Genomic DNA, 20,308 nt, shown 5'->3' on the forward strand with positions numbered 1-20,308 from the left:
TCTGTTTAAAATAATAATAATTGTTGCATAGTGTAATTTTGTATTTTTTAATATATTTAGCTGATAATTTTTTCCATAAATGTAGTTTGTGAGAAATGTTGTGGCCTTGTGTAATTCGGAAAATATTATCTAATAAAAAATTCTAACTAGTCCGCTTTAATTTATTTTATTACTTTCTATATTTGTTACAATAAAATTTGTTGTCTAGTGTAAATCTATGCAATCTTAAAAGAATTCCATGAAATATTTCCTTTTTAGAAAATTCGCATTCAATTTGGCAATTGTTCTCATATTATTCTAATAAGATTAATAATTTCATAATTTCAAAGAGAATTTTAAATTAAACATCTTCTAAAAAAAAATATGATTCTTCTTAAAGAAAACCTTTAAGATTCAAATCATAACTCAAAACAGAATCCAATTAGATTTGATCTCGTCCAATATCGTATACGATCTCACAGGTGTGTTGAAGTTACCTTTAGGAAAACAAATTCACCTTTCAGAGTTGAGAATACCTCAAAACTCCATGTTTCAAAAGAGAGTAACTTTTTAGAGAGCTACCAAAATGGAGAGGATCTCACAAGGGTTGTAGAGAGAGAGCCATTAACACTTGAGTGTTTGTTGTTTTCTTAGCTACCTGATGTGTTGGGTAATTTTTCAAAACTGAGACAGAAAAATGTATCTGTCAAATACTATCTTGTGGTGTAGCAGCCATGTGCGCACACACACATTTTATGGCTGATGGTGTTACCTGTCAAAACATAATTCAAAATGGGAATCACATTTTTTGCGTAAGCATTATGAGCATAAAATTCAGTAGTGTTGTAGTTACGCTCTTGCTCTCTTGTGATTTTAGCTCTCTGGTTTCATTGAATGCCACAAAATCAGCTGTTTGCTGTTCGTCTTTATCTTTCTTTAATGGCTGCTCGAAGCCTATAATTAATCATTTTTATTGCAGTAAAAAAAAACAAAAACGAAGAAGAAGAAAAGCCGCACAGCCCAGATCTGGCTATCAAATCCTTTGCATCGAGATAAAAACATGTCTGCCAGTCATCATGATCATCATCATCATCATAATTTATTGAAAATGTGATAACCCAGTTTTGGGTGAATGTTAGCGCCACCACAAGCCGACAAGAAAAAAATCAGAAAACTACACTTCCGTTGCTTTGATTTCTATTACTTGTGGATATATAAAAATAAAAAAGAAATTCAACGGGAAATGGAAATTTCTATATGTATGTTTTATTTGATACAATGTTTGATATTTGAATATTAATAATTTAAGATTTCCCATCATATTTTGTGTATTCTACTTTCAGATTGAGGAAAATACCAAATCTCCATAATTTAACATCATTGAGCAACACCATGAGAATCACCAGAAGAAAACCCAAGTTAAAGTCGTTTCTTTTTATTCTTGTTGCTGTCCGCTTCTGTGTGTTGCAAGAAACTAAATTTTACCGCCGGCATTTTGTTACGCTGAATTAAAATATAAAAAACGAATAAAGAAATGAAAAAAAAAACTGCGGCGGTGAATGATCGATACCTCCAAAACAATTGACCTGGTGGCGAACTCCCAAAAAGCAAAAGAGAACACCAAAGATTGCGTTTGTTGGTCTTGAAAAAAAAACCGAAGAAGAACAAATTTCAAAATATTCAGCCAAAATGTGATGCAAAATAATATATTTGTAAGTGTGGTTGTTTGTATTGGTATTTTTTGAGTTGGGTTCTTGGATTTGTTGCGTTGCTGTTTTTTTATTAATGAAAAATGAAAAGACAACGACAACATCAGCGACAGCAAAGAGCATCGAACACAGCACAACTGTTGGTGAACAACATATTTTTGGCAGTTAATAAATTTTCAAATAAATTGACTAATTGCATACCTACAGCACAGCACACAATGATGACCGTTAAAGAAAAAAAAACAAATTACACTGTGAAAAAATTAATGAAAAATTAAAAAAATATTTAAAACAAATATAAGAAGTTATAAAAATATGCTGAGGTGACAGTCGTTGCCCGCATGAGACTCATGTCGTTTGAGATTGTCGACCCCTGTGCCGAGGAAACGATTTATGCGGGTTATTTTGCTTGGGCGCCATTTGGGTTGTCTTTAATCTTTGTGCGAAAATTTCTCAATTTCGACCAAAAACCTCGACGGTTTAAAATTGAAATATCCAAATAAAAAATATTTAGGTGGAGCAGGAGATCCTTGTAAAATATTCTAATAAAAAATATTGAAGAGGAGCACAAAGTGTCGTTTGTCTTCATAAGCCGGATGGTAGTGGTATTATACCATTGCCGCGTTCATTATAATTGGGCGCCATTTGAGAACGAAATCGCATTTCTTTGACATTGCGCGGTAACGGTAACTTTTTATGTGACTTTTATAAAAATTATATTTTTTTCTGAAATTTCCCAAATAGTTTTACAACATGTTTAGATTCATTCAACTTATCCACATAATATGAACAATATTGAAATGAAACAACAACAACAGTGGTGGCAAGCATTTTTATATTAAAAGAAGAATTATTTTAAAATATTATCCAAATAGTTGACAACGAATTTGTGTTTTATATTAAAAATACCAAGTAATGAATTTTATAAAAAAAATATTTGTTGTTTAACTTTTATTTAAAATTATAGAATATATTTTTCAATTTTAAAATAAGTTTATTTAATTTCAAAGGAATTTTATGGCTCCTACTTCTACAATATTTTATATACTTTTTATAAAAATAATAAAATATATATATTACATATATTTATATATTTGTATTTAAAATTAATTGTTTTATTTAAAAATGTTTAATTTTTACACTATCTTTTTAAAATATATTGAAATTTTAAAATATATTTAAATTTTAATATATAAAATTTAATATCCAATATTTTGTCCCCCACTGTATGTAGGATGGCCAAGCTTAGAGTGTTATTGCAGTATATGTATGCATGTGTTGCTGCTGCTGCTACTGTTGTTGTTGCATTTCATGTTAGACGACAATCAAACGGCCGATAAACATCAGCACTGTTGCATTGTGGGTTATTAGTCTTTAAAAATTAAAATTTATGATTTACTAAATGTTAAAATCAATTAGTGCAATGTGCTGCAGAAGCAACAACAGCAGCAGTGGTATGGCAAATACGGTTTTGTTTTTTTTCCACTACACTATTGGCAGTTATTTATTTTTTTATATTATTTTAATGTGGATATTTGCGTGTTCGAGCACTGATTTAAAAATAAATAATTTTGAGGTAATGTTGCAAAATAAAAATAGGCAAATATTTTTTTTGTATAAAATTGTTTTCAACATTTAATTAAAAATTAAGAAATTAAGTAAAAATAAATACATTTTTATGAATATATTTTTTCGCATTTCATATCCTTACCAACTCATTGTGAATGGATATACACATTAAAAAATATAATTGACTACATTTTATTAAAAATCCATTTCCCAAAAATATTCTTTAAAATGTTACCCCAAAATAAAGGTTTCCAATTGAAAAAAAAACTGCCAACAAAACTTCAACACCATCCCCACCATTTGTTCTGCGAATAAACAGTGTTGCGTTGTCCTGTGAACCTCCACCCTGCACCCCCCTTAAATGAATATAAGCTCTTATATTTATTAATATGGACAGAGACTTACGGATGGATGAACGGACCCAACAGACGGACATGTGGGGTTTCCAATGTATGTATGTACGAGTGTGTGCATGTATGTACGTATGAATGAATGAGTGAGTGAGTGCAGTAACGTAATGTTAGTCTACTATATACATATATGAACATTTTATGAGCTGTTAAGACCACTTAAAATACAAAATGCTCCCCAGTTAACCATTGTGGAGTGTGTAAAATCAAATAAGTGTCCGGTTTATTGCTGTGTAGTTTGTTGGTGCTGTTGTTGTTGGAATGTTTTTTTTTCAATTTTACCATGCGTCCCTTTGAAGATGATGTTGCTGCTGTGAATATATTTTTTGCTTATTGTACTTATTTGTGCGGGTACCTTTATTCTGATGGAATATAATTTTCTGTTAACTGTTCTTCCATTTAGATTATTAGTTGTGGCCTCTAAATTAGTTAACTGTTTGTATTTTAGGGCTTCTGGAGTTTGTTAGGTATAATAATTTGACTAGTTTGTGCAGAAAGGAACAGGTGTGATTTGGGGTCTTCGGGGATAATTAAGGGAGTTGTGGTTATGAATGGTTAATTATTTAGGCATGAAGTTAAGAAAATAGATTTTTGATGTTTTGAAAAGAATTCAAATAAAAATTTATTAATATATATGGGGACTTATATCCATCACAACCACGAAATTTTCAAGATCAGCTAACAATCGTTAATTGAATCCTTAAGAGCTTTTTTAAAAATGTGTATAGAATATGTTTGTGTTATATTTTTTTATTTAAATACAATTTATTCTCTTTTTGAGCGGGTTTCAAAATATTCTTAGTTATAACTTAGAGCTGAGAGCAGCTAAAATACTGACTTTTGTAAAGAAGAAACATATATCCACAAATTTCCCCTGCGATCTAAATAAAACATTATTTAATTTTTTAGTTTATAAAAAAAAACAATAATTTTGTTAAATCAAACCTACAATATTTTTTATTTTATTCCTAATTAAATAAAGTTCTTTAAACAAAGGCATAGATTATATGGCCTATTTAAAAAATCCCTTATTCTATTATTCACAATACTCAACTAAGCCTTATTTGAAACTAACAAATATGCCCCTCCCCTAGCCACTCTTGGTGAAATTAAATACAATCCAAATGTATTTTGTCGCATTTGCAACAAAACATTGTTGGTTGGATGATTGTCCAGGAGTTCAGTTTTTTTCATTTTTGAGCATAGAAATTTTTGTCGTATTGCAGGTGCTTTCTGTTTGGTTTGGTCATGTTGTAGTAGTTGGTTGTTAGCCTTTTTTCTTGGTCACTTCTATACTTTTTCCCCCATATATGCATGTGTCCCTTTTATGACATTCACGTCGCAATGTCGGTATGTTTGTTTGTTGGCCGCACCACATGTCCACATATTCTAGCGGCAGTGTCCTTACACAGCATTGCTGTGAAAAAACGGAAAACCACCACAACCTTTTTCATTTTGATGATGATTTTTTTATGTGTAGGTCTGTTTGTTCGTTCAGTCAGTCGATCGGTCGGTTGGTCTGTTGTTTGCTCAAACCACGTGTGCTTTCCATATGAATATGAATTATGGAAATTATAGACGGAAACAACACTTATAAAATCTGCTATGGCAACAAATTTCATTTCATATACATTTTTTCAGAGTCTATTTTGTCCACTTAGCTTTTTTGTTGTTTTGTCACCATCAAATAACAACAATACTATAAAAAAGGGTTCACATATACCCAGGGCAAGGGTTCGTTTTTGGTGTGTATTTTTTGCTAAAGGGCGGTTAACTAATGGTGGTTATTTGTTAAACACCCAGTTCATCATTTTGCCAAAGGAGAAAGAAATCCATGGGGTTCATTGTTAAGTATTGTGTGTGTGTGCGAAGAATATATTTCAGAGCTTAAGACCCATTAAAAAATCGTAAAAATTTTATTTCGGTGTGTGTGCAATGCAAACGCGTGTGTTTTTGGCAAATTATATCACTACTGACCTGATTTCAATATTGTGTATATTAATGTGGGAATTTTTTTGGGCTGGTGGGAAACGCTTTATATTTGTGTGCAATTTTGAAAGGGGGAGAAGAATTTTAATGAATGAATTTAAAATATGAGACTTTTTTAAAATATGAGACTACTTATAAGGACATTTATTGGGAAATATACTCTGGTAAATTTTAAGGTTATGTGGCGAGGTCCTATAGTCTTTCCTGAATATCCCTATGGTATACTTTCTTCAATATAAGCCTGGCAGGTTCGAAATACTGAAAATTTAATAACAAAATAAGCCTGACTATTTGGAAATATCAAAATTTTAATAATTTAGAAAAGCAGGAATCAAAATTTCCATCTAAAATTCCATGACGATCGGTCCATGCATAAATGAATAGATTCTGTTCCTTAAAATATACCAATATCAAAATGATCGGTCCATATTTGTGCCCCGTACTTAGTTTTTTTTGGTATTTCAAATATCTGGGTCAAAAAATTGACCTCTATCGCCCTCCTTTAATGCACAAAAAATTCCATTACTGCCATTTAAAAAGTTCATGTACTAAATATAATTGATTTATTTATTTTTTTTATTACCTTGCTACCAAATGTCACACACAAATTTACATACAGGTTATTTTTACAACAACAACAATTTTTAGGATTATTTTTTTGTAATTCATTTCCATAGATACCAAAGGTGTTGTTATAATTATAGCTTTAAGCTATTGTATCGGATCCACCCATTTCTTTGCATTAGCCGATAACTACTGTCAGCACACAATCAGCTGAGTGCAGGCATAGCGCTGTGACGTCTGTACATACGTACGTTACATATCGGCACGGATGTAAATAGCGTTGCACCACTCAATGAATGGTAAGTTTACAATAATATTCAATTAACAATTTGAATATAAATGTATAAGAGTTACGTGCTTTTTTTCCTACTACAACTACTTCTACTATGACTAGAATCACTTGGGGAGGTAGAAACGCATTTTTTTTGTTTAATGTGGGAAATAAAATGCAAAGTGGACTAAGTAATAAAAATGAAAATTAAAAAAGTCAGTCAAAAAAGAAATTAGGTTTTATACTAGGCCAGAAATCGATTGTTTGAATCTATATAATATCCACTACATATCTCATATATCTTTTCAGGAATGTATTTGGGAGTTATATGGTTCATCTCATACCAAAGAGTGTTGTGAAACCTTCTTCTAATGTCTTGTTTTACTACTAAGTCCCTAAGGATCAATCAATATGGACTGAATGGAAAATGGCTTAACTAATATAAAATCATGACATTAAGATGCAATAGTCAGCATGTTGTACATTGCAAAATAATATTTTATATGTAATAATATTTATATTTTCTGTTTTATTTTAAGGGCCTCTTTTATACACCCTTTCAAAATCAATTGAAATAAATTTAAATTTATTTTATTTAGTAAATTAAGTTATTTATCGTTTGATATCAAACTGCCAATCTAGCGGCACTTTTACAATAATAACTTGTGTGGTTAGTTCAGATAAGAAAAAATATGCCACCGAAATATTAGCTACATACATACTCTACTCTATATTAACAACAAGTGGTATTTTGGTTAAGTGAATTTTCCAAACGGGTGGGGGTTAACGGTCATTGGTACTACACAAAAAAAACATATATTTATACGTATGTATAAATATGTATTTTGACATTGCATGTCGTGTTAGCCAGTCAGCCACCATCATCATCATCCTCCACTGTTATCGGTTATTCCCTTTTTGGCATATGGATTTTTTTCTGATGTTTTTTTTTTTTGTATTTTTTGTTCAACGATAATATGCGAAACCTTTTGCTGTTATATTTTGGAATGAAAAAAAAAAAAAAAAAACACACACATGCTAAAGCTTAGCTCTTCAAACATGCAGGAAAACGGAAGTTAATTAGTTGTTGTCGGTCACCTAATAACAATGCTGTAACTCTATATCATTTTTTTTATAAAAAAAGAACAACAACAGATAAACAGTTATTATTATATCAGACAGGTAAAAATAATAATGATAAATATCATATCAAAATCGATTACAGTAGGTTTTTTATATAGCGGATCATAAGAGACTTTGAAGGCCATTTATTGTAATTGAAATGAAAAAAAGTTCTTCAGACTACATTTAAATATTGACTTAAAATTTTAAAAATTAGAAAAGGTGCAAAATATAGTAATCAAAGGATTACTATATTAGGATTTGACAAATAATTGTCAAAAAATCTGTAACACAGTTTTCCTACAAACATACTTTTAGGAAATCTTAAAAATTAAACCCGCCACCGTTCTCCTTTTTTATATAATCGAAATTGTCTTATTGAAACATGTTATCATGTTTAACGTAACAACGTAAAGCTACTGTATAATAGCAATAATGACAACAACAGCAACAACCAAAACAAAATCGTTGTAATAGTTTTGTTAACTTCGATTAACGTATATTAAATTGTCGTTTTTATACGTATGGCAAAGAGATATGGTCATACAGATTTGTTTTTGTGTGTGGCAATTAAAACTTAAGTTTATTATTTAAGCACCGAACCGAGTAGAGACCATAAAGTTCAGAACGACGATGATTCCTCTCTTGTAACACCAAAAGAAAAAAAACACCACTAAAACAGGCTAGTGGCTAGTATCTGGTCTGTCTGTTGGTTGGATTTAAACAGCCTTAACCCATTGACTTGGTTTAAAGTGTTTTGTTTTTATATGTTATTGACTATGTGTGGCCTGTAAAGATCAGGTGTCGATTTGTTGTTGCCTTTTGTATTTTAAAAATTGTTTAGGTAGAGGCTAAACTTTGATTACAAGAAGAGAGTTTTTGTTGTAGTTATGTGTGGTATTTTAACCTTTTCTTGAATATTAATTTTGGTGGATGGATCGTTATGTGGCCTATATTCGATATAGGCAACTCAATAATTACGAGACATTCCCACATAACTTTGTTGACATATGAAATAAAACCCTGCTCCTGGAGTAGGAACTTCAAAATACCATAAATACCCTATATACACTATATAAGGGACCAGTTTTAGTACCAAACCGAAAAAGGGGCTGGGCCTTTCTATGGCTGCTATGTCAAAACATGGACATTTATTGCAATTTTCAAATATTTTTTATACCTATTCTGAGTCACGAAAGGCACTCCTCTCTCTATCCTCACACATCTTTTATTTTTTTTTATAATGATTTTATTAATATTATTTTATTTCTAGGCTCCCCTTCCGCTCACGTATCATTTTCTTTCAATGCCGTGTGAACCCATCTATATAACATTCCTTGTACAGAACAAACTATTGTTATTAAATAAATTTTCCCCTTAGATTATAACAAATAAAAAAAAAACTGTTCGCATCATTTAGCATTAGCAACAATGTGTAAAATACTTAATTTGCTAACAACAAATTGTAAATACTCATACAGAACCGCAATTCACAATATAATTTATTCCAAACATTCATTCATTCACATATCAAAATGATTGATAACCTACGACGTTTAAAGGCAAACGGCGGGTTCTTTAAAAATAATATAGAAAAAAGTAAAATATTATGGACAAGGCATCATGATACAGATAGGCCGACAACAGGCATACAAACAAACACACGTTTGGGTATATTTTTCAAAAAGTAAATAAATCTGGCCACCTTAATTGTATTATCAGCTAAACGTATAAACACACTTTAAATCACTTTTTGTTTTACTAAATAATACGAAGAATAATCAGCTTCCATATTCTTGGCAAGTAAAATCCAAAAAAAAGAAAGAAAACCTGAAGAATATCAGCGAAAAATCGGCATAGTTCTAAAGCTCAAGTGTTAAGAAGGAAGCTAGTAGATACAAACAGCAACGGAATACAGAACAAAAATCAATCATTTCCACACTTATACGGTGAGGCTAAAGACCAGAAAAAAATCGAAGAAAAAAATCTGCAAAGTCCATGTGGTCATATGGCTGCCAGTACAAGTAGTAGCCGGCACCAAGATAATGCCAATAACAAGGCTTAAATAGTTGACTATGACTATGCTGCCTCCACCGTCGTTTAAGACCGTGTTAACAACAAGTTAATATTCTTGTTGTTGTTCTTGCTGTAATACATTAATAGCGTTAAGGCACAAGGAAAAAACATCTTCTGCCAGCTATAATTTTATGTTATGCTTAGTTTTAACTAAAGCGTAAGAGATTACCAAGCTCTTGAAGACATAATCGCTATGCTGTATTCTTTGTGTTTATTCGTATTGAAATGATCAGCTGCATAGTTTGGTTATAGTCTTAGCGAACTGTTAATTTTCCATGAAACCACCCAGGTTGTTATAAGCAAGAAATAGAATAAAAAAATGTATTTGTGGGATGTTTTTCAAAACTGCTGTTTATGGTTATGTTGTTAAAGAAATACCGTTTTTTATGCTGGTTACAGTGTTAAAAAATCGAAAATTAAATTCGCACATTTTGAATTAAAAACTTACACGATTTCTGTGAACTATTTTGTTTTAATTATTTTATTGGGAATTTTCATTATCGAATTGTGTTTCCAATATTTTCAGTATTTATACGCTAAACAACTACACAGGGTATTATAGTTCTGTGTGGCCCCAAGTGTTTTTAACACTGATTTTTTTTTTTTTGTGGTCGCTCTAGAGGCCATAATTATGACCCGAACACCACTAAATTTTACACAGAGAAAGTGGTCTGACCGTAGAATAATCGTGAATGTTTTGATGGACCCATTAAACTACTCCTGAATATATATATATATATATATATATATATAAAGGAGTTGTTGATCGGTTTAATGTGGGAGTTAATATTTAGGAGATGAAAAACAGGTGTCTACGTATTTTAAATTGGTTACTACTACCGTTACCTCACTAGAAGGCGTAAAAGGCGCGCCGATCGCTATGAAATTTTAAATATCATCCGATCATCACCAAAATTTGTAAGTGGAACACCACAAGTCATTTTACACGGGGAAAGGATCTGGCCAACTATTTATATAACGTCAAATGAAACAAGACATTTGGGTGTTAAATAATATAATTTGAGTCTTATGATTAGGAAAATATGTCAGGGTAAAAAGATGCCTCTAATCGATTAGGAGGGTGCAAATATCTCAAGGAATCGCCCAGGCTCGAAAAATAGATCTGGAGAAAATTAGAGTTCGGTGGTAGTTGTGTAGGGTATTAAATGATCGGCCTCTCTCGACTATACTGCTCCGCTCACTGGTTTAAATTGCAATGGATTCAAATGTGTTATCCGGTATTTTTTTCTTTTGGAGTGAAATATTTTTTCCTCTAAAATATCATGTTTTTCTTTGTAAAGATTTCATTATAAAAGTAGTATATGTTTTCATTTGTGCTCTGAATTAAATTCTATTTTTTAGTTTGTAATATTCCCTAATTTTTTTATTTGTTTTCATTTTTTCTTTCCAGAATGTCCTTACAAAGGATCAACTACTACTCAATGGGTTAGTTTTCTACGACTTAAACATAAAATTTTGAAACGAAAAAAATGTGGAAAATTTCTTACCCATGTCTGGTGATATGCCGCCGTATTGTGTTAGATCAGATCTTATCTTACCTAGAAAAGAGAAAAGAAACAAATTCAATTTTAATAAAGTAATTTATGAATTTCAAATTTAAAAAATATTTATTTTTATACAAATAATAAAGAATTAAATCATTAATTATAAAATAAATATATAATGTTATATAAAAATTATAATATTATATAGAAAATATAAATCGATCTTATTTTATTTTCCACCACTGTAAATGCCGCCAAACCGGGAGAGGTTCTGGTTTACTTTACTCTATATAATGAAATTTCCTTATATAAAAAGTGCATGGATCGTCGTAAAATTTGTTCTTTTTTAAATGGTTTCCAGTGAGCTGTTCTTAATTACCATTTTTAAATAATACTTCAAAGGAACCATTTTGGCTTGGGTTTTTCAAAATCTTCTGGAGGTCATTATAACCGATTTCAAATCATGGTTTCTAGAATTTTATAATTTTATAAGCATTTTTTAGAACATTCCAAAGAATAATATTCCAATTGTTTTTTTTTTGTCATAATCAAACAAATATTCATTCATTTTAAAAATCACAAATGCGATCGGATCAGAGCCAACTTCTTAAAAGAAGTTTAACAAATTCTGAATATAGGGCATTTTGGTAACATATCGAAACGTGTATTTCAGAAATATATGTATGAGAAACAAGGTCCCCTCTCTCTAATTTGGTGACGTTTTTTGTTTCTTATAATGAAACACAAAATATGCAACCACCTGTCTCCGCTATAACAATGTTTTGTTTTATGACCCTTTTATGTAAATTATAATTTTGGTTTTTATTATTTGTTGTTTTTGTTCAGTTCTTGTTGTTTTATCTTTTCTCCATTTATTATTTGTTTATTTTGATTTAATTTTCATTATGTTTTTCTTTGGTTTGTCTATGAGCTGTATTTGTTTTTCTTTTGGTTTTAAGTATGAGGTCTGCATCGACGTCTAAGTGGATTTTCTACACTTTTTATAATTTGTTTATTTAATTTCTTTTTTTCATATTTTTTCTGTTGTTGGATTTTGCTACCGCCAAAACGTTTTTACAATTTTCATCGCAGTGTGTTTATAAATAATAAAACAAATGAAGAAGAAGCGCACGAGAAAAAAAACCAAACAAAAAGGCAAAATCCGCAAAATGTAAACAATCAAAATAACAACACCGGTAACAAACGAGCAGCCACACAACAACAAACAAGCGTTGTTGCAGAAACTGCTGGCAAAACAAGCAAGAAAGAAAGAAGTTTTTTTTTCAGTGAAAAAAACATTGATGTTGCAAGGTGCGACTGTTTCGACATGAAAGTCTAGGCTCAGAATAACGGCAACAAGATATAACCGAACATCCAAGAATAAAAAATATGATTTAATGTCAGCGATAAACCACGTGTGTATTTAAAAATGCGCACAAGGCCCGGGTCTGGCGCCTGAGTAAACGTAATTTGTAGTGGCAAATATAAATACACACACACACACTGTGTTATGCAGTTACCTTTGTGTGAAGGTGTACTTTTTTGGGGGGTTTATTATTAAATATAATGTTTTATCAAGGAAAAACTAATAGAAAATATTAACAACAAATTTGATAGAATTTTTTTCTGTTACGAATGGAAAAAAAATCTGAACAGGAACTACTCCCTGAATTTATGGATTTTTAAATACCTTTTGCACGATGGCGGCAAATATTTTTTGTTTGCCATTCTATACTTCATATGCATAAAATACCCATTAAGTTTATAGTGTTTTTCGTTTTAATCTTGTTGTGGCTGTCTTAACATTTGATTTGTGTGAATCGCATCACCATCTTCCCAGATTCATACCAGCAAAAAAATCACCCCTCTCATCACGCCTTGCTTTCATTCTGTTCCTTGAGTACATAAGCTATCTATTTTCCTATTTTGTGTGCTCCAAACAATAATGATGAGATTTTAGAGTTTATAATCAAATATTATTTCCGGTATCTTTACAACCATAAAAATAACTATAAAAATGATTATTTGTTTGTTTTGGGTTGTTGTTGCTTTTCTTTTTTTCGCGTGGGTGCTATGAAAATAATCAGTGCTGTTTTTACCCATTAATGCCTTGTTAGACCACCGGTTTTGTTGGCTTTTGGATTGCCTGCTCGTCTGTTGATTGTCGCTTGGATATTGAAGCAAACTGCTGATACGTGTAAAAGCTAAGATAATGATCTAAATTGTTATCCCAAAACTAAATGCAAATCATGCTTTTGAGATATACATATTTTTTAATAATAATATATGCATAAAATTAAAATAATTAACATCTAAAAGGGGGAGTTGGGTTTGAAAAAAATTATTAGATACAAGTTTTTAGAACACGTCAGTGGATTAACAATGCCAGATGAGTGATAAGCTGATGAGGGTAAATTAGATTCTGTAAAAATAATCTTCTAATCGCAACATGAACATTTAAAAAAAAAATAAAAACTTATTGAGGACGAAAAGTAAAGGTGGAAGACGGGGTTAAGGTAGACATATATTTCTATGCAATGTTTCACTGACCATCAACATGCAATCCCAACTTGTCGGGGTTTTTAAAAAATATTTTTAACCATCAAGTCAATAATACAAGATTTTTAAGAACATTTTTTCAACGAACAGTAGGACAAAAAATATTTTTTTTAAACCTGAATTGATTTGTTAATAGATTATTAAACAATATTTTAAAAGTAATGAATTTTGAAGAGTATAATTTTTAAAAAATATTTTTTTAAACCGGAATTATGTCCGAAAACCTGAATGTTTGAAAAACTTTTTTAATAGTAATTCTATTTTTAGTAACAATTAAAAATTAAAACCAGTGAACGAAGCTTTATAGTCGGACAGTGCCGACCATTTGATACCCCACACAATTACCATTCTGAGCGGTTCTATATTCAGAGCCTGGCAATTTTTCGCAATATTTGCACCCACTTGACCGATTAAAGGTCAAAAGCTCCATCTTGGAACCCTGATATATTTTCCAAATCTTGTTTTCCGGTGGTGAATATTTACGCCATAAAATAAAAAATTTTCACTTTAATTTTTGAGTGATTTAACCTTCGGACCAATCATCAAAACAGCCGTTCTAAGTTGTCGGCATATAATAATGACCCCTACGACGACTAGAAAATGTAACAAAAATATAGTTTTCGGTTCATTGCACCTAAATATGATCTTAACATCACCAAAATGTACAGGTGTCGTCCTTGACCATAATTGGAACCTAATGTAAAATTTCGAAGCGATCAGCACAATATTTCCGTCCTCTAGTGGGATAATAGTAATACTAAACAATATCATAACACATCTTTAAAAATTTACCAATAACTCCCACAATTGGTAATTTAAAGATCAACCACTCCACTTGGAGAACTACTCGATTCTCTGTCCTTCAGGAATAAATATATTTGCCATTGAGATCGAGTCAGCTAGTCGAGATAAGACTATCGGTATATTCAAAGGACTAGGACCAATTTTTCGCGGTGTTACAAACTCTTGGGGCTGCACAAAGCTATAATACCCTGATAACATAGTTGTGAAGGGTATACAAGTTAAAATCAACATAGGTTACCAAGTTGCGTAGATTATTTTGAAATCCAACAGGACATCCCTTTAATTCTTGAAATGTCACTTGAAATTTATAATTAAAAATTTCATACACCAAGTGGCACGTGATTCGAACAGTTTGCATTTCATATCACTACGAGTAAAGTTGCAAATTTTGAGGAATTATTGATGTGCCGTCGTATACGGGCGAACCAACATAATTTGCTTTAAAAAGATGAGCAACAATTCCAATAATTATTTATAAATTTGCACATTCTTATTTTTATATTTGTACAATTTTTTTCTAAATTTCTTAAAAAAATAAATAAATACAAAACGTATGGTATCATCATCTGGACTCTATAAACTTAACGATTATCATCACAGTCTCTGTTCTTTAAAGACAAATTATAATTTATGGCTAGCATTTTAAAGATTTATTTCTGCTAATACCTAAACAAACGTGTTGAATTGGCAAACAATTTTTATTCCTGGCGCGGTTTTAGTGGTCAGGGGTAAAACATAGCCATGAAACAAGAAAAAATCAACTCGAAAGACAAAAACAGGCAGCAGCAGCAACCGCCAAAACCAAACAAAAAAAGAAGAACATCCAAAAAAACTTGGTCATAGTAATCAACAATATGTTGTTGATGTTGTTATTGTTTATTATAAAACAACAAATCATTATTGCCACTTGTGAACAAACGAGCTTCTTAACACTGAAACAACAACAGCAATAATAACAAAATATCAATATATAATATGTATATTTTTTGTTGATAATTTACTAGAATTTATGATTTTCGATTGTCGATCGAAGAGTGGCGATGTGGAGTGGGGGACACCGTGAAATGAAAAGTAAAATATGCATAATTTTGCTTTTCTGTTGTTCATAACGATTTATGTATTATTAATAATTCATTATATTCCCGCCAAAGTGGGGAAAAGCCGCCATTAGCCATGTGACGCCACGCCACTGAGGTTACCCCTCACTCAGAGTAATCAATGTTTAGGAATATATAAATAAAACATTTTTTGTTTCAATGATGAATGAATGCATTTTGTTGGTGTGATTAAAAGTATAATTTTCCGTTGTTGGAGAAATTGGGTTAAAATTCCGCAAATGATTTTTGGTAGAAAATAGAACATAATAAATATTAAATAAAAGAAATAAAGTCATAATGCACTAGTTGGAATAATAATTTGTGAAGTATAGTTGTCATAAGCCTTGTTTTTATCATTACTAATGAAAATGTTTAAAAGTACAGATTGTCAATCTTTAACAAACGTAAACATTTGATTTATTACCTAAATTATAATTATGGTTAGTGAACTTAACAAGAAAAAGAAGTGTTGTTTTTCACAAATATTATTGTTGTTTAAAAAGCAATCTAGTTAATTAACTACAAAAACGTATAACTATCTACTCCCCCATGTAAATACAAACATTCAGAAGATACACTTCAGTCACCGTGGTTACCACAGTGGTATGTATACAATAATTAAGTAAGTCGGTCATGCATTGACATGTGTAATATATGGGTTTGGGTTATGCAATCTAGTTACTACTGTAGAACCTACAAATATGATTGTTATATAGATTGCTGAGGGTGGTAATAATTAAGGGCATAAAGATTTTATATTTTTGAACCCCTTTCCCTTTATTCATGTATTATTTTAGATCCAATTTTTCCCTACATAATTTATCCTCCCTCTTAAATTTTCGTTTTTTTTAAAAAAGGGCACATATTTACAACCCTTTTTACCTACCTCCATTCTTTCAGTTATGGACCTACGCCTCCGCGTCTCTGTTTTCAATTAAATTTAATAATAATAAAAAATAATTTGCATACAATCCATGTTCTTTGCACACTTCAGCATAAGTGTTGGAGTTTTTTCGTTCTCCCCTCGCCCTCCCTCTCTCTCTTTCGGCTGTACTCCTGGCTTGCATTTAATTTACCCACTGACCAAATGTCTAGAGTGCAAAATAACAAAACAAAATAAAAAATATGCTGGACTCTCCAGCCATACCCCATCATCATAATCATACACAGTGGGCAGATGCTCACAACAGAACAAACAAACATAAAAAACACGCGTTAAACATGAACACAAAACAAGAAAAAAACAACTCACAAAAATATGCCACAAAATTGAAATTGTTTTTGGTATGCAGCACAAAAAAACTGCAACTGCACAAAAATTAAACAAACAGGTCGTCGTCGTCATCTTTATCGTTATCATATGTGTATGTAATTCTCACATGCATATATGCAACAGTTGATGGCTGTTGCAACATTGTTGCATGGTCATCACTTATGTTGAAGTACTTGCTAAATTGACCAACTATCAATTAGTGAGCTTGAAAAAATCACAAAGACGAAGTAGCTTCCCTTAAGGTTGAAGTTACAGCCAAGTTCGAATTCTACCTTTGCCTGATTTTTATCTAAATTGATGAGAATACAAACCCACTAGCTGATTTGTCTCATCTGTCAATTTTTTAGTGAAGATAAGAAATATTGTGTAGATTTATGTTATTATTAAAATATAATAATAAGGTTGAACTATAACGGAATATTCGGTGTTAAAAAATGTGAAGGACATTTAAAAAATATTATAAGTTATACTCTCTTAAGATGAGCTGGAGAGACTCCATTCAGACGAGCTTGAGAGAGTCTTTTCAAACAGGCTGGAGAGAGACTATTCAGAAAGGCTGGAGAGAGTCTTTCCAGGCGGGCTATAGGGTAACTTTATAGACTAGCTGGAGGGAGTCTTTATAGATGAGGTGGAGAATGTCCCTTCAGACGAGCTGTAGAGAGTCTCTTCAGACAAGCTGAAAAGATTATTTTCAAGCTGGAAATATCCTCTATAGACGAGCTGAAGTTAGTCTTTATAGACAGACGACCCGAATGGAGTCTTTATAGACAAGCTAAAGGGATTCTGTATATATGAGGTGGAGAGTCTCTCTTTAGACAAGCTGAACAAATTCTTTTCAGACGAGCTGAAGAGAGTCTTTTCAGACGGAGGAGGAGTTTTCATAGACGAGAGAGAGAATATTAATGTACGGAATAGAAGAAGTGTTTATGGGCGATTTGAAGGGAGTTTCTATATATTTTTTATAGCCAGAGGGAGGTTAGGTTAGTTAGCTAGGCTAGAGAGAGTACTTAGGTTCGGTTAGAGGGAGTATTTTTAGACAAGTTTCTTAAGACGATCTAAAGGTTGCTGGTGGTGGACAACCTGAAGGTGGAGCATGTCTTTGCTGAATTTTTTTGTGGGCACACAAGTATAAATGGCGTTCTGGATGGTCGATTAAGGTGATTATTCTAAAATGTCAAAAAATCTCAGATGAAAAAATGTAATGCATCAAATAATTTAAAATTTTCATAAATTTGTCGAATAAGTCAGTGCCAATTTTCTATATCCACACCAAAAACAATTTTAAGGAATTGTCGACAATGTAACAAATGTTAAATCTATCAGACAGGTCTAATATATAATATCGGAAACAAGGATGATACAAATTAATTTAATACCTTTAGAAGGTGTACCTCGTGCATTCTGTCAACAAAATCAAAAATTTTGAAAAATTATGTCATTTTTACACCCAGAAAAAAATTGTGTTAATAACTTTCTTACTCAATATTATGCAATTTATGGTCTCCGAAGGTTCAGCCACTCAAGGTCATTTTCATTCTATTCTTCAGTCCCATTTATGTTACAATTACGTGAAAACGTGATGAACCACACAAATCATATTTTTCTTTTCAAATATTGTTTGCATTTGCTTTTCAGTCCAAAATTTTGGTCTTGGTTTTCAAATTTTATTGCTTTTTATGCAGAATTTCCGTTTTGAAAACAAAAGAAATCCCACTCATCATTATTAACATCATTAGGCAGGCTGGCTGAATGACTTCACAACAGGTTTCGTTTGCAGACACAACCTCAGTCTAACAGTGCAGCAGTGGTGGTTTAGCCATAAATTTTGAATTTTTACCTAAAAATTGTTGTAGCTACTAATACCAATATAACTCTACAAATACACACCAGAACAACAACAACAAGATCTTCGGTCATATCTATAACCAGATCATCATAAGCCGCCGCATTAGTGACGCAACCATTAGTCAGTTAGTTAGTTAGTCAAGCCCAAAAACACAATACGACTAAGAAGAGGAAGAACCTTCACACACACAAACACACAGCGAACTCATACACTTGATGGTGTGAAATATTGAAAATTATGATTATTTTTAGTATGTGCAAAAATATGAAATGCGAGACCAATATTAGTTTCAAGGTCATTTTCGTTTGAAAAAAAAAATAAATATGGAAATAGTTTTAAAATGCTTACACATTATTTTCATTAATTGTTTTTTCATTGCCTAATTTTGAAATGTGTGTTTTTTACACTCTAATGTGCCAATGTGTTGAAGACATATTTTTTTTTTTTTTTTGAGAAAGGTCTTCTTTTTGGGATTTTGTCGTCGCCCTCCACACCATAAGTCAAATCGTCATGCAAAACACAACAAAATATTTTGAGAATTTATGTTGAAATCTAACGATAATGACTTAAAAGCCTTCAGGACATGATTTAAGACCTTAACAAAACAAATTTTTGAACAAATTTAGGCATCGCAGCAAGTCATACGAATGTTATCGCCAGAAATAAGTGAAAACAACGATCTCAATGTGTTGAATAAAAAACCAAAATCTGCCGAAGGAAGATTATTTTCAAGTATTAAGAAGAGAATGCGTGTGGCCACAGTGTTGCGAGGGCAATATTTTAAAAATATATTTTGAAAACCAAATTAACTAAAAATTCGAAATATAAGTATTATGAATTTGGAATAAATCTGAATTGCTCGGGAGATGAGGCATTCATAGTTCGGGAAGGCGTAGATCGGGTTTAGGTATTGGGTGTGGGAATGTCATGCGTTTCAAAGCTCAATGGTAGAAAATATAGAAACAAGTGAGTAAAGATCCAGGTTTAAGAATTTGCTCACAACTGCAGGATCAAAAATCGGAAAAGGGCGGCAGGTTCGATGGAATGTAAAGTCTGGCAAGTCTGGGAATTTTGGAAGATCAAAGCCCTACTTTTGCACAATGAAACGTTCCTACTCTCGCATCGTTAACAGCATCGATTTTTTGGCAAAAATAGTTTTGGAAATAACTGTTTCGAAAGAAGAGAGGAACTGGATCACAAAAATTTGTTTCCTTCGCTTTTGGGGATTAGAAAAATCGAATATTTTTGTTTATCTAAATTTTTAATTTATTAATTTTTTCATTTGATGATTGATCCGAAACACTGTGCCTTTTCTGCAAAAATTCTCCCAAAAGAAAAACTGTCAAAGTGTTCATGATCAATGTGTTACCCCTGGGTAAATCACACATCTCCGCCAAAAATATTTTTAATTTAAACAAATAAAAAACATAATAAAATTATATTTAAATAAATAATTAAAATTTTTACGTATTTCACTTTTCTATGGTAATATTTTATAAGTTAACAAAGCAACATTAAATAAAACAAAAAGAACC

At 31.4% G+C, this 20,308-nt stretch overlaps 1 protein-coding gene across 4 annotated transcripts in view; it reads right to left on the minus strand.

Annotated features, from left to right (window-relative positions):
• Window positions 1–20,308, minus strand: part of LOC133322368 (homeotic protein ultrabithorax) — a 58,855-nt gene that overhangs the window by 29,272 nt on the left and 9,275 nt on the right. For 2 of the 4 annotated variants that reach the window (XM_061531369.1, XM_061531366.1), the window contains exon 2: window positions 11,198–11,248. The exons of the other annotated variants lie outside the window; for them this stretch is intronic. In XM_061531369.1, coding sequence (XP_061387353.1) covers window positions 11,198–11,248 — 51 coding nt within the window. The remainder of the gene's footprint in view (window positions 1–11,197; window positions 11,249–20,308) is intronic. 4 annotated transcript variants of the gene reach the window in all.

The sequence above is a fragment of the Musca vetustissima genome, unplaced genomic scaffold (genome assembly GCF_032173495.1).
Source record: "Musca vetustissima isolate MV318-11 ecotype Yass unplaced genomic scaffold, APGP_CSIRO_Mvet_v1 utg66675, whole genome shotgun sequence".
Taxonomy (NCBI): Eukaryota; Metazoa; Arthropoda; class Insecta; order Diptera; family Muscidae; genus Musca; species Musca vetustissima.